The sequence below is a fragment of the Cebus imitator genome, unplaced genomic scaffold (genome assembly GCF_001604975.1).
Source record: "Cebus imitator isolate Cc_AM_T3 unplaced genomic scaffold, Cebus_imitator-1.0 Scaffold1, whole genome shotgun sequence".
Lineage (NCBI taxonomy): Eukaryota > Metazoa > Chordata > Mammalia > Primates > Cebidae > Cebus > Cebus imitator.
In genome coordinates, this window is record NW_016107316.1 from 9,329,249 (window position 1) to 9,351,857 (window position 22,609).

Consider the following 22,609-nt stretch of genomic DNA (forward strand, 5'->3'; position numbering starts at 1 on the left):
CAGCTGCCAAGCCTGGTGAGTAAGGATGTCACAGCTGCTACCAACATACCAGTTTCTTAAGGAATGTTAACATCTTATTAGGGTTACAATAACTGTGATTTACAGATTACGGTATAAAATTATAAATGTATACTATGTCTAATAACCGCTAGAGGCTTGTGCTTATCAACGCAGCAGAAGAAATACTGTAGTTTTTAAACTACTTATAGGGAGAGCTAGTCATAACTTATTGTGGAAGCCATAAGTTATATTAGAGAATAAGTATGTAAGATACTGCCCTGTTCTCTAGTTTACATTCCAATAGAGAAACTAAGAGATGTACTTACTCGTTATTACAAAATAAAAAAGTAACAGCTAATAAATATCCTGAATATAAACACTACATTGCATATACTTCAGAGTGCTATAAAAATATTATTAGTTTTACATAAATATACAGACACATAATTTTACAATATCATTTACCTTAAGTACTATAGGAATTTGGCTGATCTCAAAAAGATTTACATTAACTCTTTACAAACCTCTTCTCCTTGACTTATCTGCTCCTTTGTTCTTTCTTTTGTTTCCATAATGTATGAATAATCTTCCTTCATCTGTTCAAGTTGGGTTGCTTTCATGAAGAACTATATCAACAACAACAAAAATGCAATTAGCAGTTTGTAAACTTCCACAGAATTGTTAGAAAGTAAAAAAAAAAAAAAATTTAGTCTCTGAAAAGTTTTTGGCCAATTATGTAAAAAGAGATTAAAAACATAAGCAATCACACATAAACACAAAAGAACACACCATATTTCAGATTCAAATTTATTGAACCTACTATGCTCACATCCACATGTTCATTTGCAAAAGCTCTTTAAATCCCATGAAAGAAAACACTGCGGGCTATGCTAATAAACTCATTTTCACTAATTCTTCCATTCTTTAAGCAAAAATGGCTTAAAACACTGGCATCCTTGGTCTTAGTACATCTTAAATTTTAGAATAAGAAATACCAAATTCACTCAAAAGGCTACACAGAATATTTAGCAGTATAGTCAAATACTTTGTTAGCTTTTGAAATTTTTAATAGTTTAAGATTTACAGGCTGGGCGCAGTGGGTCACGCCTGTAATCCCAGTACTTTGGGAGGCCAAAGTGGGCACATCACTTGAGGCCAGGATTTCAAAACCAACCTGGCCAACCCGGCGAAACCCCATCTCTACTAAAAATACAAAAATTAGCCAGGCATGGTGGCACATGCCTATAATCCCAGGTACTTGGGAGGCTGAAGCACGAAAATCACTTGAACCTAAGAGGCAGAGGTACAGTGAGCCAAGATCGTGCCACTGCTCTCTAGCCTGGGAGTCAGAGAAAACCTCTGTCTCAAAACAACAACAAAAAAGATTTACAAGTTATTATGTATATTGGAGCAACTATTACCCTGTATTTCCTTAAAGATTAAGAATTAAAGGCAAAAATTAAAAACGAAGGTCTGAAAAAATTATACTCCCATCTTAACAATTTCTTAATCTAGGAAATTTAATTACTTTAAATAAATGGCTTTAAGAGAAAAAAAACTCAGACTCCATCATGGGAGTAAGAATATGGTTTGCCATATGTCTAAATGTACTCTTTTTGAATGGTTTTATATTTACTTTGGTGTCACTTACTTTGTATTTGTCCCCTTCATTTTTAGACTGTAAGAACTGCTTGCTCATTTCTTGTGTTAAAACAGAAACTGGATTATCCACCTCAAACAAACAAAAAGTCATTTTTGAATATTTTGTTTTATGCTTTAAAGATAAGTAAAAACTGTAATATACAAGTGACCTATAATGCCACCAGGAAGGCTAAGCAATAGCCAAAGGTTATAACGTTAGGATAAAAATATTTTTTAAAAGTTTGAAATTTATAACACAGTGAAAAGTAATTTAAAATTTCCTTATACCAACATACATGGTATAGTTAAAATTCAATATTCTACCATTACATGAGGGCACAAGCACAAGAACCTTGTGAAAAAGCGTTTATGTTAGAAAGTTTTTCACTTCTTACCTGCTGTATAGATTATCACCCTCATGCCGCTTTTTAATCATGGGACAAGAGAACGGGAAGGGTCCTAGCATGGGAAGGAGTCAGCCACCTTGGGTTCTTGTTTGTGCTCTGTCGCTAACCTCCTATGTAGCCTTAGATAAGTCAGTTTCTCCAACTAAACATAGTCCAACTCAGTTATTTCTAATCAGAATCATGACAACAAATATTGTTTATTTTTCTTATATACGTTCTTCACATTATTCCTTCATGAGGATATTGTAAAACAAATGAAAATAATGCAGTCATTTATATCTTTTGGAAAGAAGTCATTGCTTGAATGAAACTATCTTTGCCTAACATGACGGTTATTACTGAGTGTCAACTTGACTGAATTGAAGGATGCAAAGTATTGGTTCTGGGTGCGTCTGTGAGGGTGTTGCCAAAGGAAACTAGCATTTGAGTCAGGGGGCTGGGAAAGGCAGACCCATCCTTAATCCAGGTGGGCACCATCTAATTACCTGGCAGCGTGGCTAGAATATAAAGCAGGCAGAAAAATGTGAGAAGACTAGATTGACCTAGCCTCCTAAGCCTACATTTCTCTCCCATACTGGATGCTTCCTACTCTCAAACATTGGACTCTAAGTTCTTCAGTTTTGGGACTTGGACTGGCTTTCCTTGCTCCTCAGCTAGCAGATGGCCTATTGTGGGACCCTGTGATCATGTGAGCTAACATTTAAAACTTCCCTTTATATACATATATATATATACACACACACACACATATATGTGTTTATATATATATATATATATAAAATATTAATAAACATGTTTTACATTCCTCGAGGAAGTAAGAGCTTAAAGAAATAGGCTTTTTTCAATTTTCCTCATAATGAAAACTTTGTAGTAAATACAGCTGTCCACAGAAGAAGGAAGAAGCCTTGCCCAGAGGTGATTTCCCCACCATTAACCTTTCAAGCACCTGTGCAGGAAAACCTGGTAGAGATTCTACACATGGTTAAGCACAGAGTAACTATACTGAATGCCCTTCAAGATTCTTCAGCACCTATGATTCCAGAAACTCTAAATTTTGGCTTTCCTAATTCTAATAAATTGTCCTGAATTCTAGTCTGAAATGCATTTGTTGTATCTGCTTTTCTCTAGATTTTAACAATTATTTTTCCTAAACATGTACTGTCTGATATGAAGCAAGCCCACTTGCCACATGTGGTTTTTTCTACTTACATAAAGTACAATTAAAAATTCAATTTCTTAGTCACAATTTCGAGTAGTCAAGAACCACATGTGGCTAGTGGTTACCCCACTGAACAACATAAATACAGGACATTCCCACCATCACAGAAAGTTCTGTACAGCTCTGTTCTAAACCAAACTGGAAGAGAGACCCAAACTCCTAATTGTTCTTTTTGTTATCTATAACAAGGCAGTACTGCACAATGGATACAACAGTAGAATGAAACAGGGATGTCTGGATCCCAAATCTAGCTTCAACCAGTAACCACATCTAGACAGCCTTAAGTACAAATTTACTTTTTTTTTTTGGCTCCCAGTTTCTCATCAACAATACAAATAGCCTGGATTAGGTGACTTCTAAAGATAATTCTACTGTAAATATTTATAGAACTACATGTCAATTAATTCAGCCAAAGTATCTTAGCAGAAAGGACTCAAGCCTTGTTCCCTACAGGTGTCATCGATAGTTCCAAAATACATAAATGCTTTACTGTTCTAGAATAAATTTTCTTTAAGAATTTAGCAACTTTAGAAGCTAAACACTCATGCAGAAAAAAAGAAGAGTTTAACAACTGAGTTTAGGGAACAATGATGCTATTTTGACTAGAACAGCAAAAAGCAAAGAAATCTGGTATCCTTACTAAGACAAATTTTAGCCTAGAGCAGTACAGACTAAATGTTCTTGAATGGTCTATCAAATTAAAGGTGTTATATTACGTATTGACAATCCTGTGTTGAATTCGTAAATTCTAAACAACTTCATTGATTATAGTTACATATATCCTTCCTGTGATCAATATACTCATAAGAGGCCATTTAAATTTTTTCTATACAAGTGAAATAACATTAAGAAATGACAAGCTGTATGAATTATCTGAAACACAAATTTACCAATTACCTGGATGTTAAAATGATCAAGAATTGCAATCAGCTCTTCTTTCCTAGTGGAAACCACGGAGCCTAGTTATGAGAAACATATGAAATAACCAAACAGTTTCTAGGGCATATCACAGAAAAAAAAATGTATAGTTATTTATAAAATATTATTATTAGCTTTCATTGCATCATCAAGAAAGGTAACACTGAATATGCATAAATATGAATGACCATGGCACAAATACAGAGGAAGAAAAAGTACCTACATGCAGTAACGATGCTTATCGTGTTCCCATAGCTAAACATTATATTTTGCTCCTCATCTACCTCTTTTCAATAACTAAATGCTCGCCCTTTTCAATAACTAAATGCTCACCTTTTCTTTTTTGTCATTTTGTACCTTTTTCTAACCATTTCTTTCCACATGCTATAAAAACCCTGTATTGATAGGAAGTCTTTAGGTGAGAACAAAATGGCACAACCTGTTTCAGATAATCCCCAATTCTGCTAATCATGCTTTTGCTGCTAAAATATCCTAGGGTAAAACAACTGTGTGTAATATACCCATGTGTATATATATATACACACACACACATATATATGTATATACACATACAAACCGCCAATCATGTTACAAGAAGACATTTCAGTCAATACCAGCAGTCAACTAATTCTTTTTAATTGATTATGTACTAATCTAAGAAATGAAGAGAAAATCATAACAAACCTGTTTCACTTTTAAGTTTGTAAGATCGACTTCCATCCATGCTGATGTGTTGCTGCACAATTATAGAGTTACCATACACACTGGCTTTAAAGGCATCATCTCCTCTGTTCCTCAATGTTATTGAGATATCTGCAGAGCTGAAACAATGAGGTTAAAGCTAAGTCAAATGAAGATACAGTGTAATTACAATACTAGGTTACCACAATTTTCAAATTTTTCAAAACCACCAAATAATTTGTCCAATTCATTTACATTAACAGCTGACAATGATTGTTTACTACAGCATAATGTTAAAGATACCGTGCCTAAAAGAAACATAAAGTTGAGAATAAGTGAAGCTTCATAAAAAATAATTGACTATTCTACCCACAATAGAATAGTACATTTGTACAAAAACCATTAGGTTGTTTCAAGATGTAGATAAGCTATACATTTTCCTATAAAAATCATGTAATTAACATTACACTGCCTGACTACTATAACTTACATAAAGCATTATGTTTGACAGTAGGTTTTAAAGAATGATGAAGTAAGAATTACGGCAAAGCAGTAACATTTTTGAAGAGGATTAGAATTAAGAAAGGCAATTTTAATTTTTCAATTACTTGGCAATAAAAAATAAAACCACTTGACATCAAGAAATATAAACCAGGCTAGGCATAGTGGCTCACACCTGTAATCACAGCACTCTGGGAGGCCAAGGTGGGTAGATCACTTGAGGTCAAGACCAAGTGGTGTGAGTTTGAGACCAGCCTGGTCAACGTGGCAAAACCCCATCTCTACAACAAATACAAAAATTAGCTGGGCATGGGAGCGCATGCCCGTAATCCCAGTTACTCGGGAGGCTGAGGCAGGAGAATCACTTGAACCCTGGAGGCAGACATTGCAGAGAGCTAAGATTGCACCACTGCATTCCAGCCTGGGTGACAGAGTGAGACTCTGTCTCTGTAAAAAAAAAGAAAGAAAGAAAAAAAAGGAAAAAAAACTAAAGCCAAAAATTTCTTAAAGCTTTACGGGCATTAAAATACATATTTCAAAATAGTACAATGCAGCTAAACACACATATAAAATAAGAGTATAAATCTGCCTCATCGATAGGCTCTGTTAGTTTTTAAAGTTTTAAAGATGTTTTAGGTACTTATAGCCATGTATATTTTAAGACCTATAAAGGTTAAAAAAAAAAAAAAAAAAAAAAACTTTATTTGTGTACTCCAGCTTCTAAAATAAGACTTGGTAGAAAAACAAAAAAGATGTGATGAATAACATTAGTAAATACATACCTATAATTTCCTTATACATAAAAGCAGATAATATTTTATCTGGTTCATATGAGCATCTGTCAAAATGCTCAAGTCCCTTAATATGAAAGTGTTTTAATTGGTAATTAAATGAAACCTTTAACAGAAAAAACTTGTTTTTGTGAATTGGTAATCATACTCTAAACTTTTCCCATTTTCAGGAAACGTAGGAAGAAATACTCCAGATGAGTTTCATTGTGAACTACTGCTAACACAGCAGACACATTTAAGTGTTTACTCTGTTGCTCTCCCATCTTCTTCTGTTCAAGTGCCCTAGAGGAAAGGGCTTAGCAACCATATAATTCTCCATCCTATCCTTTTGGGATTGAGCTAAATATAGAAATTTTTTACCAACTGAGCAATCATATTTTCTTCTTTAAAAAAATCAAACTAAGAAAATCAGGTTAAAAAAATTTAAAAAGTCTGTAGTTTAGTTGATATTGTACCAATGTTAATTGCATAGCTTTGATAAATGCACCTTAGGTAAGAAATCTACATTAAGAAAAATTGGGTGAAGGATATAAGTTAACTGTACTATCTTTGCAACATTTCTGTAAACCTATAATTACTTCAAAATAAAAAGATTTTTAAAAATTCAAATTAAGACATGATCAAGTCGAGAGATGGTGAATCCTGTGAGCTACAAAGTTATGGAGCATCTAAACCTAGAGAAACCAATTTGGGGCATTATTCTCTGATAAGACAATAGAAAGTCTGCATAGAACAGACAAGCTCTTGGGAAATCACCTAGTCAGACTAATAAAAAGACACACATACTCAAAGATACTGGCAGTAAACCAGAGGGAAAGAAAACGCAAGATCACTTCCTTACACAGACACACCCACAGACTAGGACAGTAAAACTTACAAATTACAGTATTTCTTACAAATGCCTGCACATGTGAAGACACACAGTGACAAAGATTAGCAAAATAATAAGAAAGTACACATGTCCCAGAGACAGTGACAGAGAAAAACACACTCACTTACCTGTACATCTTTCGTAAGGAGATACAGGAGAGGAGAGCATAGTGCACACACACACAGAAGTAAAGCCAATTAAATTAGGATTGTCAGGAAGGTGTAGACAGGAGAGTTGCAGAAAAAAACAAAGGGAGGGAGAGGGAGACAGTGGCCCAGAGACAACACACACAGAGACAGCCAGAGATGCAATTAAAAGGAAGCCGCAGAGACAGAAGAGATTTGGTTCTTATGAGGTCTCAGTCTGGTCCCTCATGAGCCCCAGCTGTATTACTTCTCTGCAGTATCATAGATATATATCCCTCATCTTTATGGTAAATATCCTTTCCTAGAGCTACCTTGAAAATTGGTTTTTTTTTTTTTTTAAAGAAAAAAGCTAAAACAAAAACAAAATTACCTAATTAAGACAGATATGGTTCAGAAAAATTACAATTAATGGAATTTTTTAAAGCTCCCCAAGTTGATACTAATGAAAAGTTAAGGTTGAGAACTGTTCATTGAAAGATGAGGGGAAGGGCAGTTGGCCTCTGATACTTAACTAACAAATATTTTATTTCACTAGCTAGTATGATTACCTGGCATTAAGTTAGTGTATCTCAACAAAACATTTCTTAAATGACTACATATATTTGCTCTCTGAATTATCAAATCCCTCTCCTGATTACCAAACACCTACTTTATTATCTCATTCCTAGCTACTCCTTGTATTTAAGCTATTTTCAGTATAGTGAGAACTTTGGAGGCATTGGTTTCCTACTGCTATATAAATTTTCTTTTCTTTTTTTTTTTTTTTGAGACAAAATTTCACTCTTGTTGCCCAGGCTGGAGTGCAATGGTGTGATCTCAGCTTGCCGTAACCTATGCCTCCCAGGTTCAAGTGATTCTCCTGCCTCAGCCTCCCGAGTAGCTGGGATTACAGGCATGCACCACCATGCCCGGCTAATTTTTGTAGTTTAATTAATAGAGAGGATAAGACAATAGAAAGTCTGCATAGAACAGACTTTCTTCTATACAGGTTTCTCCATGTTGGTTAGGCTGGTCTCAAAAACCCGACCTTAGATGATTTGCCCGCCTTGGCCTCCCAAAGTGCTGGGATTACATGTGTGAGCCACTGCGCCTCATCTTTTTTTTTTTGATACAGTTTCGCTCTGTTGCCCAGGCTGGAGTGCAGTGGCATGATCTGGGCTCACTGCAACCTCCACCTCCCAGGTTCAAACAATTCTCCTGCCTCAGCCTCACGAGTAGCTGAGATTACAGGCACCCATCACCATGTCCAGCTAATTTTTGTAGTTTTAGTAGAGACGGGGTTTTGCCATGTTGGCCAGGCTGGTCTCAAACTCCTGACCTCAAGTGATCTGCCCGCCTGGCCTGCTATATGAATCTAGTAAATTTAAGAAAGCAAATCTCTTCTAAAAAATAACATTTATAAAAAAGCCTCATAATTACTGCTAAAACAAACATACACACACACATACACACACAGACAAAAAGAAAACACTTGTGCAGGAAGAGAGAGACAATTGAGTTGGGCACTAGCTCTGCAGGCTTCCCCTTTATACTGAAATGACCTGTGCTAATGCTCAGTTTAGGTCAACAGCCATAGAGCCCAATGCCTGTAAATACAAGAGACCCTTAATAAAAAAGAGATACTATCTATGAGAATTTTTTCAGAATGACAACCCAAAGGAGCAGTGCCGCACTAAGAATTCAGCTTCTTTCCCAACTCAGGAACAATCTATCTACACGGAAGTAACTGCCAGCAGCGCACACTGATGAGAACAAGGAATAAGAAAAAAGTCACATAAAAAGAAGATACAACTGCTCCTTCTATGGGTCACCAGCTCATCTGTAATAAATTCTGTATCCCTGACTAAATAAATCAGGAACACAGGTGAATGAGTTTTTGTCCCTCTAAAACCCTCATGCCACAGCTGATCTCAAAAATAAGACTATTGCAAAGACCCCAAGGGTGCCAGGGTTGGTATTGGGAAGGCCAAAGGAGGTAACAGCAAACTGCATAAAATCTAAAAAACAAAGGGCATGAAACCTTGGGTCACTGAGAAAGGTTTTCATATGAAGAGATACATTGGAAGAATTCATTCAGACCCTGTGTCACTGCAAAGGATTGGTGGATAATTTGAAGGATGAGTCCCAGGAGATTCCTCAAGGTACAGTTCTCTGGCTCCTCCTAACAGTGTTAGGCAAGCATCTACAAGAAGAGTTGAAATACCCCAAGAAAGGAGCCCCAGAGACCAAGTGTCTGTCACAAATGGGAAGTGTAATTCTAGAGATGGGGAAGGGAGGGATAGAGTTCTTAGAACTACCTCAAACTTGTGCTGGACCACACTACAACCATTCTTAGGCAAAGTGAGACTCCTGCATAGATTTTAGATGTGCAATAGAGTAAGAACAGAACTAAACACTTCAACAAGCTGATCCTGTAAAAAAGTGATGACAGAATCAGAGACTGTAAAAACAAGGGCAATTTTATAAATAACTGATGTTTTCAATGAGGGAGGGGATGAATAAGAACAATAAAGATGTGGAAAAACTCTGCTTTTAGTTACTTTTTTAGACAGAAGACTGAGCTCAGGTTCGAGTTTTTGTCTGTCATTAACTGTGTTTTAAAATATATTTCCCCAATTTTGTACAGAAAAGAAAAAATATATATATAAATATTTCACTCTACAGGCAGCCATGTCCTTAAAAGTCAGTGATTTGTTTAAGCTAGTCTTTTTTTATTAAATAGTGTTCAGAGGATGGATCTCAGAGAGAATTTTCTGCTCTGGCCTAAGTACTTCTCAAATGGAAAAAAAAAGCATTTCTTTTTAAAAAGTATTTAAGACATAAAACATTTAACAGTATATAAACAAATAATTTCTTCCTAAATACTGTATCTTAAAATTCAATGTGAAATCTAGCCAAGTAGACTAGGTGATTGTTTGGACAGGTAAGAAATGGATAGTTAAGTGTAATGAACTGCGGCTAGGCTGTAATTCCAGTAATTTGGGAGGCCTATGCTGGTGGATCACTTGAGGCCAGGAGTTCAAGACCAGCCTGGACAACATGGCAAGACCCCTTCTCTACTAAAAAGACAAAAAAAAAAAAAAAAAAAAAAAAAAAAAAAAAATTAGCCAGCTGTGGTGGTGGCACAGCTGTAGTCCCAGCTACTCAGGAGGGTGAGGCACAAGAATTGCTTAAAGCCAGGAGGTAAAGGTTATAGTGAGTCAAGATTGCACTACTGCACTGCAGTCTAGGCAACAGAGCAAGACTCTATCTCAAAAAAGAAAAATTTTCTCATGGATTCTAATGATTAATAAATAATAATTTTAAAAAGTTTTTTTCTTTTTTTTAAGTATAATGAACTGAAATATAATTGGTACTATTAACTTAATGGCATCTGTAATTTTTTGCTACAGATGCCATTTTGGTTGGTGGTGAAAAGACTCTGCTGGGCTGGGGCTCAAAGAAGTGGAGACAGAAACTATGCTGGCGAATTGTTATCACACAGTTTTTTCCCAAGGCCACAGAGCATGGGAAATAATCTCCTGTGTATCTTTTCTTCTTTTTTGAGTCAACTTGGCTTAAGGCTAAGATTCCTAAGGCTTCTGAGCAATACATAAGAAATCTGCAGACCTGATTCACATCCCGTCCTTGTTTTATTTTTTAGCAACAAAATACAAGATAAATGGATATAACACTGAGCAGAAGGAAAGCCTACTAAATGAGAAAAAATATATTAGTGTTAGTTATGAAAGTTTCAAAAGTTCTTGGCACTGGACATGTAAGAGAAGGAGGAATGGGAGTGGCCTCATGCTGGGAGATGTATGACAGCATTTGGGACACTTTGTTGTTATGAAAAACAAGGATCCTTTCAGAGGTGTCTGGGGCAGTATGGGAAAGAATAAAGAGATAAGCCTCAAGACAGAATAGCTAGTGGGCACAAGGCAGTGAGTCCATGATGATGCAAGCTAGACAATTCATATATAGCTATGGGATGGTAACCGACAAAAAGAAATATAAATGTAAAACCAAAGAGAGTAGTCATACGACTATTCACCAAGGGTCCAGATAGACAACAAACAGATCTGTCATTGTGGTACTCAAATGAAACTCACTGGCAACCCACCTGAGTAAAGGGTATACAATCAGAGTCAAAAAGTAGAATACTCATTTTGGGACTTGTTAGAGAGCTAAAACAGAAGTTTTGTGCAGGGACACATAGGTTGGTCACTGATTTTGCTCTCCCTACTATTGTATCAATGTGGACTCACAGATGCTGGGTTTGGGTCAAGAGTCAGGCATTAGCAAGGTTTATAAACACTTGTTAAATAAGGTATATACATTTATCACAGCCATTTCTTTCAGCAAGTAGCAGAAGCAAGGATACCAGACACATGGTAGTAAGTTTACACAAGCTATCTGTCTTTAGAGGATAACAGGCAACAGTGCGCCATGCCAGCAACAAGGGGCAAGAAAAAGGAATGAAAAAATAGGACACCTCTGCTCTTATTCTGAGAAGGCACTTCATTTCCAGTTATGTCTGTGTGAACTGGGAATCTAAAGCAACTGTTTTCTTACTAAAGAATTAAAAATAGACGGTAGAAAGCAAACACTTACTTCTGTCCATCTTTCACAAAACCTTTTAAAGAAGATCCTCTATTAGTAGCAACCGCCCTTCCACCAAGACCAACTATGAGAGCTGTGAGTACTGCACTCTTCCCACCTAAAGAAACAGATGAAGAAATCACATTCATTTAAAGAAAAAGGCTGACTTCTACCATTTAATGCAAAAAGATTTATGAATTAGTCTCATTTTAAAATAAAATGTTAAAATTAGACTATAATTTTCTTCCCATGCAAAGCACAACTTTAAAAAAAAGATATATATGTAATAAAAAATGGAGCTGCCAATATTAGCCAAAAATTAGTACATTTCAGGAATCAAATTTTTGCCACTAAGAAGAAAATGGTAAAAATTGTTGTGACACCTTTCCAACCTAAAACTTTCACTGTACCACCTTGGCCTATCCACCTAATAAATGAATTTGTCCTTCTATTTACATGTATATTATTAATCCATCTAATTTTTATGATGTTCTAATGGCACAATCATAGCTCACTTAAAACTCCAGGGCTCAAGCTATCCTCCTGCCTCAGCCTCCTGAGTAGCTGGGATTAGAGGCACACACCACTATGCCTGGCTAACTTTTTTTTGCAGAGACACAGTGTTGCTATGCTGCCCAGGGTGGTCTCAAACCCCTGGTCTCAGGCAATCCTCCTGCCTTAGCCTCTCAAAGTGCTATGATTACAGATGTTAGCCACTGGGCCCAGCCAGAAACGATTGTTGACATCCCTCAAATGTAAGCTCCATGGGGACAGGAATGTTGTCTCTTTCATTCAATAATGTATCCCTAATATTAGCACATAATAAGTACTTGCGTTATTTGTTGAATGAATCAACTTAAGTAGGAAAAAAATCGGCAAAGTCATACAGATGTCTTTATATAACATTTTGACACCTATTACTTGTAACTTGAATATTATTCATTTTCTAGCTCTTTGAAAAGTATACTTCTTTATACCCTAACATATCTAAAATATCACAAGCTGAGGACTATGCGTGGAGGCTCACACCTGTAATCCCAGCATTTTGGGAGGCTGAGGCAGGAGGATCACCTTAGAACGGAGAGACCAGCCTGAGCAACAGAGTAACACCTAGTTCCTACAAAAATAAAAATAGGGAGGCAGGCTGGGTGCAGTGGCTCACACCTACAATCCCAGCACTTCAGGAGGCCAAGGCAGGCAGATCACTTGAGGCCAGGGGTTCAAGACCCAGTCTGGCCAATGTGGTAAAATCCCACTTCTACTAAAAATACAAAAAATAGCTGGCTGTGGTGGTCACATTTATAATCCCAGCTACTTGGGAGACTAAGGCAAGAGGATTACTTGAACCCAGGAAGCAGAGATTGCAGTGAGTCAAGACAGCACCACTGCACTCCAGCCTGGGCAATAAAGGAAGACTCTGTCTCAAAAAATAATAAAAAATTAAAAAATTAGGGAGGCATAGTGGCATATGCCTGTGGTCCTAGCTACTTCAGAAGCTGAGGCAAGGATAGCTTGAGCCCAGGCGTTCAAGTCTGCAGTGAGCTATAATCACACCAGTACAGTCCAGCCAGGGTGGCAGAGAGCAAGAGATCCTGTCTCTTTAAACACACACACACACACACACACACACACACACACACACACACAGAGAATATGGTAAACATTTTCTGAATTCTATTGAATCAATCCAATCAACTTTTATTAGCCCATTATCTTCCGCAAAGTAACTAATGCACACCACTGATTAACCCAATTTAGTTCCTATAAGGCCTTTTAAATTCCTATTCTAACTCTCTTTCCTTCATTACCAAACACACTGCCTCCACTATTTGCATTATTTCCCCTTCTATTAAGTTTTATTAATAAAAATCATTGTTTTGAAAGTTAAAAGACCTAACTTCAGAACCCATCAGTATTTCTTGTGTCATGTGACGCTTCTGAAATGATGATCCTTTTGGATATCCGTTCTTTTTAAAGACACTTTCTTCTTGACTAATAGAGTAAGAAAAACACAGAACAACAAAAGGGACTGCAGAGCTACACATAGCCTAGCTTCCTATTCTAGCACTCTCACCAGCTGGTGGACTCTGGCAAGCCTCCTCTCCTTGTGTACCTTCTCAGTCCAGCAGTTAACACGTCATTCTTGGCGGGCCTACCATGGAACTGCCACCTATATTTTTCCCAAACTTTCTGCCACCTATATTTTTCCCCTTCTAATCCACTGTCCACAATGTGGTCAGTTTGTTTCACAAATTGTGGCCATGCCATTCCTTTACTCAAAAACTTTAATTGTGGTCAAGTGCAGTGGCTCACACCTGTAATCCCAGCACTTTGCAAAGCCGAGGCAGGCAGATCACTTGAGGTCAGGAGTTCAAGACCAGCCTGGCCAACATGGTGAAACCCTGCCTCTACTAAAAATACAAAAATTAGCTGGGCGTGATGACAACCATCTGTAATCGCAGCTATTCACGAGGCTGAGACTGGAGAATCATTTTAACCTGGGAGGCAGAGGTTGCAGTGAGCTAAGATTGTACCACTGCACTTCAGCCTGGGTAACAGAGGGAGACTGTGTCTCAAAACAACAACAACAACAAAAACCCCAAACAAACAAAACTCTAATTGGTTCCTCACTGTCTTCAAAATATAACTCCAAACTCTTTATCATGACATTTAAGATCCTCAACAATATTGCCTAGAGCATGACTCTCCACAGTCAGCTTTTGGCTTTCCCCACCATACACCATACAATAAACATCATACACCATACAATAAACTGGCATACAATAAACTGGCGAACAGGTTATTCACCAGTTCCTATACACATCTACCTCTACTCCTCCAAATCTCAGTTGATGAGCAATCGTTGCTTGTAACATCTCAGCTTCTTCTTCCCCAATGAGACCTACAGAATCAATAATTTTCATTCAAGAACTAGCACCAATACCCCCTCCTCTTAAAGCTTTTATTGGCCACAAGGCGAGAATTACTTTCATGTTTGGATTACCAAGTCACTTCATTTGTACTCTATAACAATGTTTAAGTAAGGTAAGGCACAGGGCTGTGTCAATTGCAATGAGAATCGCTTGTCTACCCTTCTGTGGTATAGATTCCAAGATAAATAGATTAAAAACATAAGCAGGAAATGTTTACCTCTATTGCTTAAGTAATGAACCTAGAATTAACTCAATATTTTAAGTGCACACTGGCAGCAAATACCAAAAATATTCATAATCACAAGTTATACATTTATTGACAAAATACTTATTAGCACTAATAGTCACCTATTTCAAAAAGTTAATGTACTCTAATCTCAAAGTACTGCTCAAGGTCAAATGAGGAGGGCAAAAATACTTACTTCCATTGTTACCAACAACAAAGTTGACATTAGAGCCAAACTTAAAGGGTCCAAGCATCGAATGACACATGAAGTTCTTTAGCCGAATACTCTCAATTATTCCAACTTCCGCTGCAGTCTATTAACAAAAAACAATGGGAGAAAACAGTCAATCTATTTCATTCATTATAACCATTTGAGCATTGTTGGCATCAGAAAGACTAGCACCATCATCAATGAAAAAAGTTACAGAAAGTGAATAATGGTAACTTCAATGAATAAGATGAAATTAAATGGGAACCTTCTATGAGTAGGTACTCATTCTAAAATCTTTAAAGGATCTAAAAAGTGTATCACCAGGTTTCTTAATATTGGCAATGATATTTTGGGTCTGATAATTTTTTGTTAGTGGGGGTAGGGGTCTGTCTTGTGCACTGTAGAATGCTTAGTGGTATCTCCAGCCCCTACCCACTAGAAGATACCAGCAACTCATATCTGCCCCTAAACTGTGACAACCAGAAATAAATCCGGACATTGCTAAATGTTCCTGGTTGGGTGGGGCAGTGGGGGGAGGGTGCAAAAAGGAGAGAGAAGAACCCCCTTTGTTGAGAACTACTATCCCAAATGGCATAGAAAACTTCCTGTATACTGTATTTAGAATCCATCTGAAAGATGGATATCCAGTCATGTATTCAACACTGAATTCACTATCTGACATTCACTATTTCAATTCAAAGAGCAGAGTTTATGTTCTTAAAAGGTAAACCCTGCTCTGCTTTGTCACTTAGCATGGCAGCTGTGTAACTTTTGGCAATGTATAAAGAATACACAGTTTCCAAGTCTGTAAGAGAGGAGTAGTATTTCCAATAAGGTAAATATTATGTCAGCATCAAATTGGAGATGGTTTACAAATGGTTATCCAAGAGTTTGGCACATGGTACTCATTTGTACTTTGTAGTTATCTAATTACCAGAACAAATCAGCCTTATTTTATCAGACCTTCTAATTTTTTTGAAGATCATTTTCAAGTCTCTAAGTATATTAAAGATTTCTTTAAAAACTCCCTGGCTCTCTTTTTCTGGACAATACATTTTATTAAAAAGTTTATATCTTTGTATGAGTAGAATACTGGAAATCATGGTTGAAGAATTTTTAAAATACATTTTTATTTTTAAATAATTACAGATTCACGTGCAATCCTTAAGAAATGAGATCCTGTGTACCCTTTACCCAGTTTCTGCCCATTGTAACATCTTGCAGAGCTAAAGCACAATATCACAACCAAGATACTGACATTGACTATAGTCAAAATACAGAATATTTCCGTCATCATAAGGATCCCTCATGTTGCCCTTTTACAGTTACATCCACATTCCACCTTCACCCCAATCCACTAATCTGTTCATTTCTATTAACTTTGCGATTTCAAAAATGTTAAAGAAATGGACATAGACAAAATGTAGCCTCTTGGGACCGGCTTTTTTCACTCAGCCTAATTCTCTGTTGTTGCCTATATTGGTAGTTCACTCCTTTTTATTGCTAAGCTGTATTTTATGGTATGGATGTACCAAGGTGTATTTACTTGTTCCTTGGCCTTTTCGTATAAATTTCAGAATAAAATATATACCTACAAAATATCTTAGGTTTTAATAGAAGTGCATTTAAACTTACATATTATTTTGGGGGAGAATTGACATAATTTCTATATTGAGTTGTCTAATCCATGGATAAGTATGTCTCTCCATTTATTCAGGTGTTCTTTGATTCCCTTCATCAGCGCTATATAATTTTCACCATTATTAGTCCTGTAAATATTTTGTTAGCTTTAGACCTAAGTATTTGATTTTTTAATACTTAATTTTTTAAGAGTAGTTTTAGGTTCACAGCAAAATTAAGATGAAGATACAGAAATATCCTACATACTCCCTACCCCCAATACATGCACATGGTTTCCCTCATTATAAACATCCACCATCAGCGTGGTACATTTGTTACAGCTGATGACCTATACTAACACATAATTATCAACCCAAGTCCACAGTTTGTATTAGGGTTCACTCTTGATATTGTACATTCTACAGATTTGAACAAATTTATAATGACATGTTTCCACCATTTTAGTATTGCACAGAGCAATTTTTACTGCCCTAAAAATCCAGTGCTCCACCTATTGATCCGTCCCCTTCCTCAACCCCTAGCAACCAACCACTGATTTTTAACTCTCTCCATAGTTCTGCCTTTTTCAGAATGTCATATAGTGGGAATCATACAGTATGTAGCCTTTTCTGATTGGCTTCTGTCACTTAGTAATATGCATTTAAGGTTCCTCTATGTCTTTTCAAGCCTTAATAGCTTACTAGTAATGGTCCATTGTCTGGATGTACCAGTTTATCAATTTATCCACTGAAGAACACCTTGGTTGCCTTCAAGTTTTGACAATTATGAATAAAGCTGCTATAAACATGAATGCACAAAAAACTTTCGTGTGGACATTAAGTTTTCAACTCCTTTGAGTAAATACTGAGGCGTTCAATTGCTGGATTGTATGGTAAGAGGATGTTTGGTTTTGTAAGAAACTAACAAAGTGGATTACCGGACATTCTCACCAGCAAATTTAATTAATTAGAGTTCTTATTGCTCCACATCCTTGTCAGGATTTGGTGCTGTCAGTGGATTGAACTGTCACCATTTTATCAGGTGTACTGGTATCTCAATGTTGTTTTAATTTGCACAGCCCCAAAGTGGTTCATTTTTTTTTTTTTGAGTGATTAAAAATGGTATTTTGAATTTCAATGTCCATGTGTTCAATGCCAGTATATGAAAGTAACACATTTTTAAAATATCTTATCCCATAACTGCTGAATGTATTGATTCATTTTAAGAGTTTTCTATAGATTCCTTGAGATTTTTTACGTAGGTAAAGAGCAAATGGATTATCTACATAATCTGCAAACAGAGACTGTTTTGTGTGTGGTTTTCCTTTCCAAACTCTATACCTTCTGTTTCTTTTCCCTGATTTATTTGCACTGCTAGATTTCCCAGAACTATATTGAATAAGTGATAAATGCAAACATCTTTGTCTTGTTCCTGATCTTTGAGGAAAACTATCCCATGTTTTACCATTAAGTACATCATTAGTTGTCAGGTTTTTTTCTGTGGGTGCTCTTATCATGCTGAGGAAGTTTCAGTCTATTCTTATTTTTCTGAGAGTTTTAGTCATGAACAGATGTTGAATTTTATCAAATACTTTTGCTGCACTGAGTGATATAATCATGTGATTTTTCTTCTTTAGCCTGTAACATGGTGAATCACAATGACTGTTGGATACTGAATTAGGTTTGTATGCTTAAAATGAACCCATTAATCATGGCATATAATTCTTTTTACACATAGTTGGCTCTTCCTATTTCTGGGTTCTGCAGATGGGAATACACAGGGCAGATTACAAAGGACTTCAGCATCAGAGAATTTTGGTATGAAGGTGAGTCCTGTGAACCAATCCTTCTTGGATACCAAGGAACAACTAAATTTCTGAATTCTCCTTGTTAATATTTTGTACAGTACTTCCGCAACCACATCTATTAGGTATACTAGTAAATGGTTCTGGTAAACTTAGGTACTGGTAAAAAGTGTTCTCTTCTGTTTTCTGGAAAAGACCATGTAGGTTCATGTTAATTCTTCTTTAAATGTTTGGAACAATTCTCCAGTGAAACCAGCTGGGCCTGCAGATTTCTTTTTTAGGAGTTTAAAAACAGGAATTACATTTTCTTAGTACTTATAGAGCTATTCAAATGATCTATTCCATACTGGGTGAGTTGTGGTAATTTTTCCCACAAGGATTGGTTCACTTCACCTAACTTGTCAAATTTACGTGTGTAGAGTTGCTAACTGTATTTCCTTACCCTTTAGATGATGCAGGGTCTGTGGATACCCCTATTTTATTCCTGATATTGGTAATTTGTGTCTTTTCTCTTTTTGCATTTGTTGGTCTTACTAAAGGTTTGTTAATTTTATTCACCTTTCTAAACATCCAGTTCTTTGATCATTTTCTCTATTAATTTTTCTAGTAATTAACATAAGCTTCAAAATTAGCCAGAACAGATTTTATCTCAACTTTTAAAAACTCATATTGCTTTTCCTTGATTTTAAATTATCATAGAATGTGATATATAAACAATACAAGAAAAACATGTCAATCAAAAGTATAATTTTGTAATTGTTCACTTACCAAAGTAGAAGTACCATTAGTGAAAGAAGCCGTACATTCATCTTCATCACCATCTTTATCAAAATCCTCCAATTCTTCTTGTCTTGGTCTTTTGGCATTTTTAGGAGGGGAGAAATTTTCTTCCTTTCTTTTGGCCATTAGGTCTGAACAAATATTTATAGTCACAATAAAGTAAATCAAGTTCTATATACATTAAACTTAACAAAATAAATCTAACAAAGCTAATTAAACTCTAAGTACTATGTCCATCCATTTCTACCCTAGAAATTAAAGTAAATGAATCTTGCATCTTGCACTGAGGAAGAGGGACATGAGTCAAAAAATGCTGGAAAAGGCAAGGAAACAGATTTTCCCCTAAAGTCTCTAAAACAGAACATAGCCCTACTGACATTTGGATTTTAGACCAGTGAGACCTCTGTTGGACTTCTAATCCACAGAAGCATAAGATAATAAATTTGTGTTGCTTTAACACCTGCATAATTTATATTAGTTGATTTTACTTAAGAGGTATTCATAGCTAAGATTTTATTAATATAAGCCTATCTAAATGTGACTACTAAACTCACAAAAGGTAAAATATTTTATAAAATTGTGGTTTCTAGTTTTCTAAATCTATTCATAGAGATGGCATAGTGAGTTCTAAAATTATTCTAAAGCAATCTCCAATTTTTACTAGTTATAATCAGATAAAACTTTTAATTTTTAAATTGTTTTTCCAAAGAATCATATTTTGAAGCACACTGCCTAGCACCAGTAGTTTAACTCTTCCCTAAAAAAAGTCCAGGCTAATTGTCTATTTTTTTGCCAATATACTATAAAATTTAGACCTAGAAAATTAACAGATTTAAATTACACATTATTTTGCTAAACATATGAATAGTGAATCTCCAGGCAAAGCTGATAGTTTGTAATTTAAATTAAACTTTATGACCTCTTTGATTGCTGCTTTCATTGTTTTCTTTAGAAGACCTAAAATGATAGGTTTCTACTTTAATTGTTTGCTAAAAGGAGAGAAAAATCTCTAACATAATCAAAAATTTCTTAAGATATAAGAATATGAGGAACAGTTCTAGGCTCAATGTATTTAAGACCCGTAAATATTAAACCATAGCAACCATCTCTGTACCATGTATATACCTGGCTCCCCTACCCATGCAAGCAAAATCTGAGTGGGTAGCCAGGACTACCCTACTGAGGTTATAAGGTGGCATCTCAGCACCCTAACTGGGGTACAGTCAAAGAAGGCTAAGCAGACAAGTAAGAAGCCATGATAATAGTGTCAGTGGAGACCACATAGAGAGCCTATACTTCCACCCACACAGGAAGTATTAGGGTGTTATTTACTCCTTCTCCTAGTTGGCTGGTGTCAAAGGAGGCCTAGTGGAAACTCAGGACTTTTGCCATTGCCCAGAGGTGAGAAGGCCACTCCCACCACAGTGTCACTGGAAACCATATGGGAAACTCAAACTGCCACCCAGGCCTAACAGTCACTGTCACTGAGGAAAGAGCTCTGATTAAGCTCTAGATCTTAGTCTCTGTGTCCACAGTCTAATATGGAGGGAAGCAGTTCTCAAAGGTTGTAATCTGTTAAAAAGTACAAAGCACTTACTTCAAAGAGCTTTTGCTTATGTCTATCAATATTTACTATATTAGAAATTAAAACTAAGCAACTTTTTTCTTTCTTTTTTTTTTTGAGACAGAGTCTTGCTCTGACTCCCAGGTTGGAGTGCAGTGACAGGATATAAGCTCACTGCAAACTCCACTTCCCGGGTTCAAGCGACTCTCCTGCCTCAGCCTCCCAAGTAGCTGGGATTACAGGCACATGCCACCATGCCCAGCTAATTTTTGCATTTTTAGTAGACATGGGGTTTCGCCATGTTGGCCAGGCTGGTCTCAAACTCTGACCTCAGGTGATCCGCCCACCTCAGCCTCCCAAAGTGCTGGGATTACAGGCGTGAGTCACAGAGCCCAGCCAAAACTGAGCAACCTTTAAAACAAGGTACACACAAGTATATAGTCTATCAGTCAGAGCAATGACATCTCACATGTCACGTAACCTCTGGAAAACTCCATTGTACACTCGAGTGAAAAGGGCTAATAACATCTTACTATAATTATTAAGACAGTTTTGGCCTCGTAGATCCCTTAAAAGAGTACCACAGATTGCCGGACCACATTTTACAAAGTGCAGCTACAGGGGAATACTAAGAGCAAGTCCATGATAGTGTCATAAATTATAAGGCACAGCTACCAACCTATAAAGTTAGAGCAGTAGGCTAGAAACAGACCACAGAAGGACTTGTAGAACCCTCATATTTAAAGTAGTCCAAGGACTGGCAGGCAAGATCTACATCTCCTGGGAAGATATCCAGATATTGGATATCCAGAATCTCAGGCCCCACCCTAGACCAGCTGAATAAGAATCTTTACTTTAACAAGACTTAAGGTGATTCATAAGCACACTAAAGTTTGAGTTGAATTGTTATGTAAACCATGAAAAAGAACTGGGACTTTATCCTATCCTGAAGGCAATGAAGAACCTTATATATTATGATGTTAAATACCATTCAAAGAGTGTATTACTTATCATCCAAAGAAAGACATTTGACGTAAACAAATGCCTTTCAAGACAGTATTACCATTACAGTTACATCTATATAACATTCAGCTTCATTTTTACAAATTATTTAATGTTTATTTTGAAACTGTTATAGAAATCAAAAATTCAAAATCAAACATATTTTTCAAAACATTTAGTAAGAATCAACACAGATCGGTTTCAGTTTATTATTAAATTCCTTGAGATACTATCAATCCATTATTTTTCCACACTTTCTTCTCTGCTAACCACCCTCTATTACCTTCTCAGTCAATGAGCAGTAATTTATTATAGAAGAGCAAAGAGAGAGCATTACTTTTTAGTGTTCCCAACATTTAATGCCCTTTTAGAAACTGTTTTTATTAATGCCTAATACATGATCATGCCGTTAGCAGACACTCAGACATTAGCTAACAATGCACTGGGGAAAATGTGATGCGCTTCTCACAAGGAATGTGAGATTTTATACAGAAGACAGTATACCCAAATACTACATGATGACCATGGTTTTTATTTGCTGAGCATGTTTTTTATTTGCTAAGCATGACCTGGGATTTGCAGTTTGCTATTAGGTTGCCAAGGTAACTTGTATCTAACAGACACTGAAGGATCCTACCTTTTAAAATAGGAATCACTTTGTAATTTAATGATGACAGATTTTTCAAACACAGATTTGAATGTCCAGAGCATTA

At 36.3% G+C, this 22,609-nt stretch overlaps 1 protein-coding gene across 4 annotated transcripts in view; it reads right to left on the bottom strand.

The window, feature by feature from the left end:
- Positions 1-22,609, bottom strand: part of SMC6 (structural maintenance of chromosomes 6) — a 93,241-nt gene that overhangs the window by 65,404 nt on the left and 5,228 nt on the right. For 3 of the 4 annotated variants that reach the window (XM_017526152.2, XM_037737459.1, XM_017526170.2), the window contains exons 2-8: positions 19,319-19,461; positions 15,112-15,229; positions 11,769-11,874; positions 4,870-5,006; positions 4,165-4,226; positions 1,652-1,732; positions 525-626 (exon numbers count right to left, since the gene is read on the bottom strand). In XM_017526152.2, the coding sequence (XP_017381641.1) occupies positions 525-626; positions 1,652-1,732; positions 4,165-4,226; positions 4,870-5,006; positions 11,769-11,874; positions 15,112-15,229; positions 19,319-19,456 (744 nt within the window). In that variant the 5' untranslated portion in view covers positions 19,457-19,461. Of the gene's footprint in view, positions 1-524; positions 627-1,651; positions 1,733-4,164; positions 4,227-4,869; positions 5,007-11,768; positions 11,875-15,111; positions 15,230-16,761; positions 16,970-19,318; positions 19,462-22,609 lie in introns of those variants that run through there. The other variant, XM_017526160.2, reaches the window with a different exon arrangement.